Raw genomic sequence first — 12,194 nt, forward strand, 5'->3', positions numbered from 1 at the left:
TGACTTTGGGAGAGTCTCTTTGTCTCTCTCGGCCTCAGTTTCCTGATCTTAAGAGCGTTTGAGCCCCAAAGGTAATACACGATCACTAGGAGAGATCGGAAAGTAAGTGTTGCTGACCACTTGGCTCATAGGAATGAGCTGCTTTCAAATTAAGTGTGCAAATTACTATTTGAGCTGGGATACTTATTACATGTGGGATTTTTCTAAAGGGAGGCAGCAAAGAATTACCCAATGAGTTTCAAGTCAAGGAGGAAGCAAGTCTTTTGGAATAACAGCGTGTAAGGTTCGTGGTCATGATCACAGAAAGCATATAGCAAGCAGGTCATGAACTCTCAGGGTCCAGGAGTGGCCCGATTCCCAACTCCCGCTTAAATTAACGGACCAAGGTTAGCTTTAGCCCTCAACAAAGATGGAGCCCTCCCTGGCCTCTGCCTGGCTGCCCTCACCAAATACGGCCACCAGGCCGTCTTTCCTTAGACTTGCTGGCCCAAGTGCGGGCGTTCTGCCCTTAGTTAAGATGGCGCACACCAGCGCTTCCCTGCCTGGCATTGGGTCCCGGCAGGTCGGCTTCACCGCACGCGTCTCGTTGACCCCGCCTCGTTTCCGTAGGAAGAAGCGCCGGGAAAGATGGCGGCGGCTGCGGTTTGAATTCCAGCGGCGCCGCCAGAGTCCGAACAAGAGCTGCATTGGAGGGGGCGGGGACCTGGAGAGCCTGGCGGGTCGCGACCGCGGGGGGATCCAGTGGTGCCTTCACCAGACACACCAGTGCCAACACCCCTCCTGTGTCCATGATGGACTCGGTGTTGGAAGAGGACGTCACCCTCCCCGGGACGCTCAGCGGCTGCAGGTGCGGCCCGGGTTTTGGGGGTTCACGGTAACGAGCACGGGGTTCCCGCTGATGGGAGTTCGCTCCAACGGAGAACTGGGGTTTGCTCCTGAGGGTGTTTGAGAGTTTCCGAACAGAGACAGGTGTGCGGGTTGGGTTTCTTGTGCGGGGGGCGTCTCTTCGGGGACCCACCAGCTGATAGTGGGTGCGGAGGGCTGGGCGTCCCGGCGGGCACCACACTTGCCCTTCCTATTTCGGGACATTCTTTGGAGAGGATGTGAGGGACAGGTAAGGCCTTCTCTAAAAAAGTGGGAGGAGGGGGACCCTTTGGGCTGTGGCCATTAGTGGGAGCTGGTTGAGGGGCAGGACCCTGGTGGTACTTGATGGTTCCTTCTGGTTTCGGGGTTTGCTTTCATTATGGGGAGTGTAGTTGGTCTGTCCAGACTTTGCGTATGGGGTCACATAGTGGCTACCGAGACTGGGGGGTGGACCGCAGTGATTGAGAACCTTGGCTAGAGTTGGACAGAATTGGAATCAGATACAGCCCTTTAAACTTACTAGCTGTGCGACCTTCATAGAGTGGCTTAACTCCATTCCCATTTGTAAAATGGGGCTGGTACCGATAGCCACTCCACAGAATTGGGGTGAGGATTAAAGGAGAAGATGCTTGCCCGCCCTTTGCCTGGCACATAATCAGTGCCTAAAGAGTGATGGTGTTGCTGTCACCGTCACGTCCATCACCATCATCATCATCATTGTCAATAGTAATATAAATTAGGGAATAATGACAGACAGTGGGCCCCAATGGACCTGTTCCAAGAGGCAGTTGGGGTCCACATTGCTGGTGGGGCCAGGGTCTCTCCTGAAGGGAAGGCCTGACAGCGCCTTGCTCTGCTGTAGGGCTGAGGCCCTGTGGGTGTCCGGGACTCCTGGGTGGACAGTGAGTAGAAGGGTGCGAGGAGAGCCTGGCTGAGGCCGGGCGGTGTTTGTCCCAGTCTGCTAGGGACAGGCTGCTGCTCTTAGTCAACAGACCGTAATTGAAAGGGTAACCATATTATTTATCGTGCAAACCTGGACGCCTTGAAGAGCGAAACGGACACAATTAATATTTACGCCCGGAACATATAGCAAGGACTCATGGACAAAACCAAAGGGGAAGGATTGAGGGAGAGAGAGGAGAGAGGGGGCAAGGGAAAGTGGTGGGGGGAAGGCAGAGACAACTGTATTTGAAAAAATAAATAAGTTAACAAAAAAAATTAAACAATAAAAAAAAATTTATGCCTGGACAGCAGGTGTAAACAAGTCCTGTATTGAGCAAACCTGGACAACTATTTACTTTGTTTATTGCAAATCTCCTGTGTATAAGGCAGAGCAAGTGTCTTTGCAGCTCCTGCCTAATTGGATCCTGTGGTAGTTCATCATGTCTCTTTCTCTTTATGTTACTACCACTGCCCCGCTACATTGTGGTATGACCTCTCACCCAGACTGTCGTATTTTCCTTCATGTCTCTAATATCAGTTCACTATTTCCATGTATTGTCATTCTCACTTGTAAGTCCCTTTTAGAATGTAAACCTGATCGTTGCAGTTTGCTGTTTTATATGATTGTTTCTCATTGCCATTAAGATAAACTCCATTATTCTCTCAGATCGCTTTTCTCATCTCAGTGCCAGCTGGCCAGATCTAGCTGGATTTCAGTCCCAGTTCTGCCCCTGAACAGTCCTGTGACCTTGGGTGAGTCACTTACCCTCTGAGTCTCAATGTTCATCACCTGTGAAGTGGGTGAGACTAAAAAGTTAAGCCCAGTGTCTGACCCAGGGTAGCAACTCAATAGGTCATCAAGTGTTTTCCCTTCCCTCCTCTCGCTGACTTTGTAGGACCCAGACTGTAGGTCCTACATACTTTGTAGAGACTGCGTATGTTCCTGGCAACGACTCTCTTACTCACCTGCTTCAGACCTTCCCCGGCTCCTTTCCGCACTCAGGATGAAATGCTTTAATATGGCTTCCAAGGTCCGTCCTCATCTGGCCCCGTCTACATCACAGTCTCTCTTGTCCTTCCTCTCTCTACCTTGTCTCCTCCCCAGGCTCTTCACTCTGCCCAGTCGCCAAACTCTTTGTCATGAATGAGCTTGCCTTGTTTTTTCTTACAGCTCGGCCAGTGCCCTTGCTGTTCTGGCTGCCTGGATTTGCCCTCACTACACTCCTTTGCTTTATTAATGCCTATTAACTTTTCAGACCCCATTTTAGATGGCACGGCCAGGAAGCCTTCACCCATACTCGCCATCCCCACGGGGCCCTCTGTAGTCTCCTAGCCGCCCCATCCATCGCTGACTTTACCTCAGTCCTTACCTCGCTGAATTTTATTGACTAGCGCTGTCCAACAGAAATATAACCTAAGCCTCACGCATAATTTAAAATTTTCTAGTAGCCAGATTAAAAAAGCAAAAAGAAAGAGGTGAAATTAACTTCAGTAATATATTTTATTTAATTAAATATTTCCATATATTATCATTATAACTTGTAAATAACAAAAATTATTAATAATTATTAAAATTATTTTGCATTCTTTTTTCTTTTTATCTTACTGAGTCTTTGAAGTCCGGTACGCATTTTACACTTGCAGCGCTTCTCAGCGTGGATTAACCAGATCAGGGGCGCAGTGGCTCCGTGTGGCTGATGACTCCCCTGTTGGACCCTGCAGGCGCGCTGTCCACTTGGCCGTCTCCCAGGGTAGACTACGACCTATTTGAGAGCAGCAGCTGCATTTTGATCATCTTTGTAAGCCTAGTTCCTAACCTGATATCCAGCTCAAAAATGGGGCTCAGTCACTATTTGTTAAAAAGATGGCTGAATGAAGGGCCATCTTTTGAGAGTATTACCCTCTTTGTACAGGTGAGGACACTGCGGCTCAGAGGTGCGAAGTGAATGGGTCTGGATCCACAGAAAGTACATGCTTGAGCCAGGATGTATTCCAGGCCCACTGACTCCAGAGCCTGGCTCTCAGGACCCTGTCCTGCCTTCCGACTAGTGCTCTGTACCTATTATGAGAGAATTCTGGGAAGATGGACCCTTCAAGACTGGCAGAAGTATCCTGAGAGATAGGTTCTCCAGTAGGTGGTCACAGTGGAGGAGAAAAATCCCTAGAATAAAATCACCGCATCTTCTGGTAGTGTGAGCACTCTTCTGCTTGGTAACTTCCAGGCCCCAGTTTTAGAGACTACACTGGAGTCCAGTTTGTCCTTAGACTCTTGTTGAATTAGGCTAATGTGCGTCATTCTCAGTAAACCTGATCAATGGGGGGTGCCCCAGCGTGTGCCAGCCCGGTGAGGTTTGGGCCCAGGTCCCGGCCCCAGGAGCCTCACCCAAGCTGAGGCCCTGTGTGAAGCCCTGCCTGGGGGCACTGAAGGAACCTGGGCTTTGTACGCAGATGACGATCTGAATCCTGCCTCAGCCAGTTACTAGCTGTGTTGCTTGAGTAATTTACTTAACCCTTCTGAGCCTCAGTTTCTCCTTGGTGATTTTTATCTGTGTAGATATTGTCCGATAATACCTATTTTATCTGGATGTCTGTGTAGTTGAATTGAAATTGTATATAGCCTGGCTCCTACTGGGAGTGCATTAAATGTTAACTATTTTTCTTATATATTGCTACCATGCCGCACTGTTTCCTGGGCAGAATCCTCCGTGTCCACAACCCTGGGTCCATCGCTTTAATTTCTTGCCCAGGATCCTGCCTCTTCCTAACTGTGAGTTTCCTAAGACCTGGGCCCCGCTTGTTCAGCTCCGTTACATGGCCACTACGTGCTTGCTCTCTGCTTAGGGGCAGACCAAAAAAGGAATGTTTTCTGATCAGTTTGTACTTCCCTAAAAGTCTGTCCACCGTTTGTTCTCTATCAGGCACAGGGTGCCTTCATGGAATTTTGTAGAAGGAGATTGAGAAAGGGGATGGTGGAATGAAGTTTTCAGCGAAGGCCAGAAAGCTTGATCCAAGGCTGACCTTGGACAGGGGCGCCACCGGGCGGTGAGGTTTAGGGAGAGCGCTCTCGCCACCCGTGTAAACTCTGAGGGCAGTGAGCACGTCTGGCGTGTTGCCCACTGTATCTTTAGATCCGTTCCTCCTCCCTCCCCACCTCAGTCTTAGGCAACACACAATCTACTTTGTGTCTATAGAATTTCCTATTCTGTATGTTTCGTATAAAAGAGACCTCACGGTATGTTGTCTTTGTGACATGGATCCACGTTGTAGGGTGCCTCAGTACTTCATTCCTTTTTATGGCTGAATAATATTCCATTGTATACATGTGCTGTATTTTGTTTATTCATTCATTGGTTTGTGACATTTGTGTTGTTTCTGCTTTTTTGGTTATTATGAATAACATGGCTGTGATCATTTATTTGTATACAAGTTTTTATACGGACCTATGTTTTCATTTCTCTCTAGATGTAAACGTGGGGGTGGAATTGCTGGATCATATGGTAACACTGTAGTTAACATTTTGAGGAACTAACTCTTTTCCAAAGTGGCTGCACCATTTTTCACTCTGATCAGCAGTGTGTGAGGGTTGTGGCTTCTCCGTACTGTCACCAGCACTTGTTGTCGTTGTCTTTGTTGCAGTTATCCGTGGAGGTATGGCACGGTATCTCGTTGTGGTATTGATTTGCATTTCCCTAAGACTAATGATACTGAGTGTCTTTTCATGTGCTTATTAGCCATTTGTATATTTTCAAATCCTTTGCCTGTTAAAAAAAAGTGAATATGTTTTGGTCTCGTTCCACTTCTTGTTATCCACAAGAAATTCTCATGCATGTGCACAAGGAAAGCTGTATGAGGATATTTGTACAGCATTGTTTGTAAAAGGAAAACTTGGAAACAAATTGAATTACCATCAGGGTCCTGTGTAAATACAGATCCTTTCAAAAGTGTCTTTCAGACTGTGACCCATAGCAGCTCATGAAATTCAATTTCTTAGGTTGCAGTCAGAATTTTATAAAATGGAATAGAACAGAATAGAAACCATTTCAAGAATTAAGGGTAATATGTTTTTTAATATGGGTCATGGGCAATAAGTTTTGGAAAAGAGTGCTTTAGAATGCTTTGTGGGAATTAAAAGCATTGAGGGAGCATCTATTTGTACTGTCATGAAAATATCTTTAGGACACGTTCAATGAAGAAAAGATGCTGCAGAGTAATTTATAAAGTTTGATTGCATTTATTTATTTTTAAACCACAAAATAAAACTGTGTCTCTGTCTCTGTAAACACAGACCAAGGTCTGGAAGGATGCATGTCTTATTCACAGCTGAGATGGGAGTGAAGAGTAGTCAAAGAGGACTTGAGGCTTATCTGTATTTTGGTATTTATGTACTTCTTCTCTAAGGATAAATAACAGCATGACGAATGTTGAGGGGCAAACAGAAGTGTACTTGTTGGTATAATTGTTTTCCGAAAGTGAGGTCCAGACCCATCCACAGCTCTCGTAATGCAGTACCAATGAAATGCTTAGGCCTTGTTGGGTCTGTGGTGTGAATGGACCGTTGTTACTGCGCAAGCAGACACAGAAGGAGATGGCTCCTTCCGGGGGGCCATGGAGCAGGATAGGAGGGTGAGATGGTGAAGCTCGAGTGCGTGTCCATTTATTCACTCAACAAATAGTTGACAAACAGCAGTCGCGGTGGCTCTGCACTGCCCCCGTTCATTTGGACCCCGCCACAGCCCCCGTGAGGGAGGGGTTAGGGGTGCCAGGGTCGGGTAGAGGTTAAGACCATGCTGTTTGAAATCTGGCTAGCTTGGCTTTTGCAGCTTATTAACTTTTCTGGGCCTCTGTGTCCTCATTGAAAACTATCTAATGATGCTTATTGGAGGAAATTGGGAATTATAGAAAATTAAAAGAGGAAAATCTCATTTCCATAAATGATGGTTTTAAAAACTACCACCTACCACAGAAGGGCTGTGGTGAGGCTTAAGTGGGAAGGTACCCGCCCCACCCTGTCCTGTCCTGAGTGCGGTGCCCGCTCAGCGGGGATGCCCTGTCAGCTGGGCTTGTTAGGGTGATGCTGGATTTGGTCTCAGCTTTGCCACTGATGCTTTGTGATTTTCAGCAAACGAGTTCCTTCCCCTTCCTGGGCCTTCATCTCCCCCATGTATACCATGATAAAAACCCTGTCTGAGCTCTCTTTTTCTGTTTGCATAGTTTTGCTATCTCATGAAGCTCCAGGAATCCCCAACCTTAGTTCTCAGGCTAAAAATGAGTGATCAGAATGGGAAGAGAGAGCTCCTGAGAGCTGGAGGGGTGGCTGAAACTGACTGGAGTGTGCAGGTGACAGATGCGTAGCATTGTAAAAGTGGGTAGGTAAAGTGTCCAGCAGTAGATGAGTGGATAAAACAACCATGGGACATTTACACAAAGGAATACTACTCAGCTGTAAAAAAGAAGAAAATTGTACCTTTTGTCACAGCATGGATGGACCCGGAGAACATCCTGCTAAGTGAAATGAGACAGAGAAAGACAAATACCATATGATTTCATTCATATGTGGAATCTAATGAACAAACTGAACTGACAAGCAAAACAGACAGACTCATAGCTAGAGAGCGGATGACAGCCCGTTTGGCGGGGGGAGGCTCGGCGGTGGAGGGACTGAACAAAAAGGAAAGAGGGCTTGTGGACACGGGCAGCAGTGTGGTGATTGCTGCGGGGTGGGAGGTGTAGGGGGACTAAATCGTAATGGAAAAAAATACAATAAAGATTAAATAAAAAAATAAATTTTAGGAAAAAAAAAAAGTGGGTGGGTAAAGCCCAAGTGGAAACTTGGCAGGAATCAGACGGGGATTTCTGCATTGCGATCTTCTAAGAGCTGGGAAGAGAAATGTTGGTTTTCATACCTCAGTGTTTGCCTTTTGGAAACTTGTTTAAGACCAAATTCTTTGGCTTTGCCTACCAGGTAGTTTTCAGCCGTGATTGATCTTGGCTTGAGTAATTGATGGGCCGTTTCAGCCAGGGGGAGGGGAGCCCTCCGGTGGCTGTGGGGAGGAACCCAGACCGGGGCTGTGGAGATGACTGTAGGCTGAGCCTGACCGGGGACCGGGTGTGTGCCTTGGGCCGCTGTCTGCGAAAGGTGATCGTTGAACTTGATTTGAATTTTTAAGAAAATTCAGTTTAGAAAATGAAGTTTGTCCTTCTAGTGATGCTTACCGGAGGAAATTGGGAATTACAGAAAATTAAAAGAGGAAAATCTCATTCCCATAAATGATGGTTTTAACTATTTCCTTTGTCTTCGTTTATAGCCCATCTAATTTCCAAGAAGAATTAGAGGTGACTTTAGTGTGTGTGTGTGTATTATTTTTATAATTGAGGTCATAGTCTATGTAAGTTTTTTCTTGTTACCTTTATAGCAGACACATTTTATGTAATCATTCCCTTGATGTTGGAATTTTATGATATCTTTTTTTTTTTTTTAATGCTTGGCACCCACCTTGGAGGTGCATGCCAGCTCTGTTTGGCGATCAGGCAAAATTGCCTTTGGGACAGAATGAATTTAGATTTAGAGCTATGGAAAAAGCAAACTGCCAAGAAATCAAGCTGAGCTTCCATCAACTCCTCGTTTACAGCTTGAGACAGAGGTGCATCATTGTGGATTAGAAACAAAAGGCTGGGGTTCTGGCCTTGGTTCTCTACCTGCCTGCCGCGCAGCTCTGGGTGGGCCACTGGGTTATCTGGGTCATAGTGCCTTCCTTTGAAAAATGCCTGGAGCCTTGAAGAACCAGGCAGTTCTCATGATGGTCAATATGAATTATAAAACATTGTGTGTTTCTAGCTGGCAGTGGTATTTTGCTTCCATTTCTGGGTTATGCACAATATGCAGGTACCTTGTTAGGCGCTAGTGTCCTGTTTAGTTGTCAGTTACTCCCTTCATAGATGAAGGGAACAAAACTTGGAGCGGTGTATGGCAGACCTTAGAATAGAATCCAGGGTACTTACCGCCTTTTGTGTTAAACCATTCCTCCATTTCTGGCTTAGTTTTCTGACAGTGTCTCCAGATCTTCAGTGAACCTATTTTTATATCAATATTTCACATAGTAACACTTAGGTTGGTAAATTTTGCATTTTTGTTTGACGGTCTTCAAGCATCTGAATTGGTGCCTGATTCTTAGAAGCTTGATTTTTGGTTGTGATAGGTATGTTAATAATAGTAATGACAGAAAGAGTACATGCCACTTACTGAGTGTTTACTATGTGCTTTGTGTTTATGTATGTTAATTCATTTAATCTTTACTGCTGGAGGGTGGTATTCCCTGGTAACAGATTAAGAAAGTGAGACCCAGAAATTTACTTGGCACAGTGCCTCTGCAGCTACCACATATATGGCATACATACGGCACATGGCATTCAGCTTGAGGTGCGAGGGAGGGAGTGAGTGAGTGAGCAGCCTTCCTGAAGGTCCCTCAGCTGTTAAGTGTTAGAGCCAGACTCCACCCCAAAGCCTGAGTTCTCAGCCTCTGTGCTGCGTGCCTCCCAGGTAGCTCGGCCGTGGCCTGATGATTGTCACATGCAGTTTAGGCACGCTCAACAGTCTCTGCTGTTCATGCACTAACTCATTTCTTACGCATATGTTCTCTCTTAGTGGCCTTGTTCCCAAGTTACCAGATGACCTGGAAGGCATCAGCCCCATTGCTGGTTTGGGAAATGGTGGTAAGTACCCCAAGCTGGGCATTTGTTTTGATTCAGAACAAGGGGAGCAGAGACCAATGTGTGAGGGCCTCGACGCCCGGAGCTGGGGCAGGGGCTCCGATGTCTCTGAGGCCCAGAGCCCACCCTGGCCTGTGAGGTGCTCACAGTGGGTGCTCACGATTTTACATGTGTATTGATTTGTTACTCACCTCCTGTCGTAAACACTGGACTAGAAGAGTTGATGTCCTTCAGGCCATATTTCATGAGGATTTTTTCCTTGCTGCCAGGCTTGTAAACTGAATGACTGCGTGGAAGCTGGACATGGGATTGGCGACTAGGTTGGGCGTGGGCGATCCGTGGGTCCCCGCTGCCGAGTGGCTGAGGCTGAGGAGCGCTGCTCTTTGAACCTCCATGTGCCAAGGCCTCCCTGCTGGAAGGGCTTCCCGCAGGCTGCTCGATTCCCTTTGCCAGCGGAGGCCCAGTAGCTGGTCAGACCACAGGAGACGGTGCCGAGTAAATTAGCAGTCTGCTGTGGTCAGGCTGGATTATGAGGAGACTTCCTGCTTTACTGTCTCCATAATTTTTGTTTCTGAGAAAAGTGCAGGCTATTGAAAGTATCTGTGGGAAGTGCTAATAATTTGACTTGTTGAAATATCTTAGAGATATTTTGACTTGTGTTTTATTCTCTTCTCCAAAGCGATATGTGCAAAAGGAAGAAGTTTTTAGAGCCGATCATATAAATGTCACAAGGTTCACTTCTGGAGGATACTTGAGCTTACAGGCCACTCTTAGGTGTTCCTTCAGAATATGTTGACTGTTACTTTTAACAGGAAATCTAACAATTCTTGTTTCTGCTCTTCCTGCCCACAGACAGTTCGAAGCAGAAAATTGGTAGGCCCGTGTGTACGTCTGTTTCATGCCAGGCTCTGGGCTGAGCACTGGGATTCAACCTTGAACAGGTTGCAGTCAAGCTGAGAAGACAGACAATTAAAGAATTATTATGATAAATCAGATGATTAATGTAATGAGCGAAGAAGCATCAGGTGCTGTGAGAGAGAGTAACAGGGAGATTTATCTTGGTGAATGGAGCAGGTGGGTCAGGCAAGAGTTTCCCAAGAAACGGACATTGGAGCCAGACTTGAAGAGTGAATAGGACCCAGAGAGGGACACAGACACAGGTCACTGGGAGTGGCCTCTGGGAGGAAGAGCAACACAAGTCTGTGTGTCCTGAGTCAGGCATGCAGGGCCCCTCACAGTCTGCCCCTGCTCAACTCCTGAACCTCCTTTCTGCGGGAGGGTTCAGAGCGCCGCGCCCTTGCCCACCTCTGGGCCTTCACATGGGGGGTTTCTTTCCTTTAGCCCTGTACCTGCCTGCTACCTCTTTCAGACTTGGCCTGAAACTCACTGCCTTCCCTGGCTCTCCTCCACCTGATTTAGGGGCGCTTTCCTCTCTGAAATTTATATATTTCATTGATTTCTGTTGGCTGTTTAAAAAATATCCAGAATTAACCCACTTCTGGTCTGATTCTGACTCACTCTTGTGCTGTCCTGGTCTAAGCCACGGTGAGCTCTGGTCTAGATTATCCCGGAATTCTCCTGACTACGTGCCTTTCAGCCTGTCCTCAGTAAGGGAGGCAGAGGAATCCTGTAGAAACCGAGTCCAATCACGTTACTCTAGAGCTCTGAATCCTCTGCTGGTTCCTCAGAGTCCAGAGAAGAGGCTACAAGGCCATCTGCAATCTGCCCCCCAGTACCTTGCTTACCTTTTCTTCTGTCCCTCTTAGGCCATTGGCATCTGGGCTGGTCCTCAGATCCATGAGACATGCTGCCACCTCCCGCTTCTGCCCGGGTCTCACCTTCTCAGTGAGACCTTGCTTGGTTTAACCACCTTATGTAAAATTGCATTCCTTACCCCAGCCTTGGTAGTTCTTTTCCTTACCCACTTTATTTTTCTCCATAGCGTTTATCACATTTTAACATACTATGAAATTGCCCTATTATTTTGTTTATCATCTATCTCCTCTTTCTAGAATATCAGCCCCATTTATTTGTTCTGTTTCCTGATAATAGCCACATCTAGAACGATGCCTGGCAGAGAAGAGGCGCCCCGTGCATGTGTGTGGGAAGAATGCTTTCATTCACTCGGCGTGCATTTGCTCAGCAGCTAAAAAGCACCAGGCCTTGTGCGCAACTTGATGGTTTGTGTCCATCTCTGTCTCGGCCGCTAGACCGGGCACCTCTGGGGCCCAGGATCAGCGTCTCTTTCACTGCTGTTTCCCCAGCACCCAGCATGGTGCTTGGCACAGAGTAGGGGAGTAGCGAATGATTGCTGAATTAAAGAGCCTGTGGGAAAACGTGGGTTTTGGCAGCCTTTCGTCGTCCCGTAGCAGCCATCGGCAGCCTCCGACCCGCTGCCGGCTTTGGAAAATGAGCTGTTATTGGAACGCAGCTTCTGTATTTGTTTATGAATTGTCTGTGGCTGTTTTTGTACTTCAACAGAAGAGTCAGTATTACTATATTGTAACAGATTTGGGGCTTTATACATGGTCTGCAAAACCTAAAACATTTGTTGTCTGGTGTCCTAATAATTTTGCCGACCCTGGCTGTCAGGTCAGTTGGATACACTTTGTTTTAGTTGCTGACTTGAGAGATGAGATCCTGGTCAGCAAAATAATTTTATGACAAACAGTAAGGAAGTA

The 12,194-nt window shown here is 46.9% G+C and overlaps 1 protein-coding gene across 1 annotated transcript in view; it reads left to right on the top strand.

Annotated features, from left to right (window-relative positions):
• The first annotated feature begins 624 nt into the window (after positions 1-624).
• Positions 625-12,194, top strand: part of CDK5RAP2 (CDK5 regulatory subunit associated protein 2) — a 162,042-nt gene continuing 150,472 nt past the window's right edge. The window contains exons 1-2 of the mRNA XM_054584470.1: positions 625-847; positions 9,449-9,516. Of these exons, the coding sequence (XP_054440445.1) occupies positions 789-847; positions 9,449-9,516 (127 nt within the window). The 5' untranslated portion in view covers positions 625-788. The remainder of the gene's footprint in view (positions 848-9,448; positions 9,517-12,194) is intronic.

The sequence above is a fragment of the Pteronotus mesoamericanus genome, unplaced genomic scaffold (assembly GCF_021234165.1).
Source record: "Pteronotus mesoamericanus isolate MK-2021 breed Mesoamerican mustached bat unplaced genomic scaffold, CSHL_Meso_final contig_78, whole genome shotgun sequence".
NCBI classification, from domain to species: domain Eukaryota; kingdom Metazoa; phylum Chordata; class Mammalia; order Chiroptera; family Mormoopidae; genus Pteronotus; species Pteronotus mesoamericanus.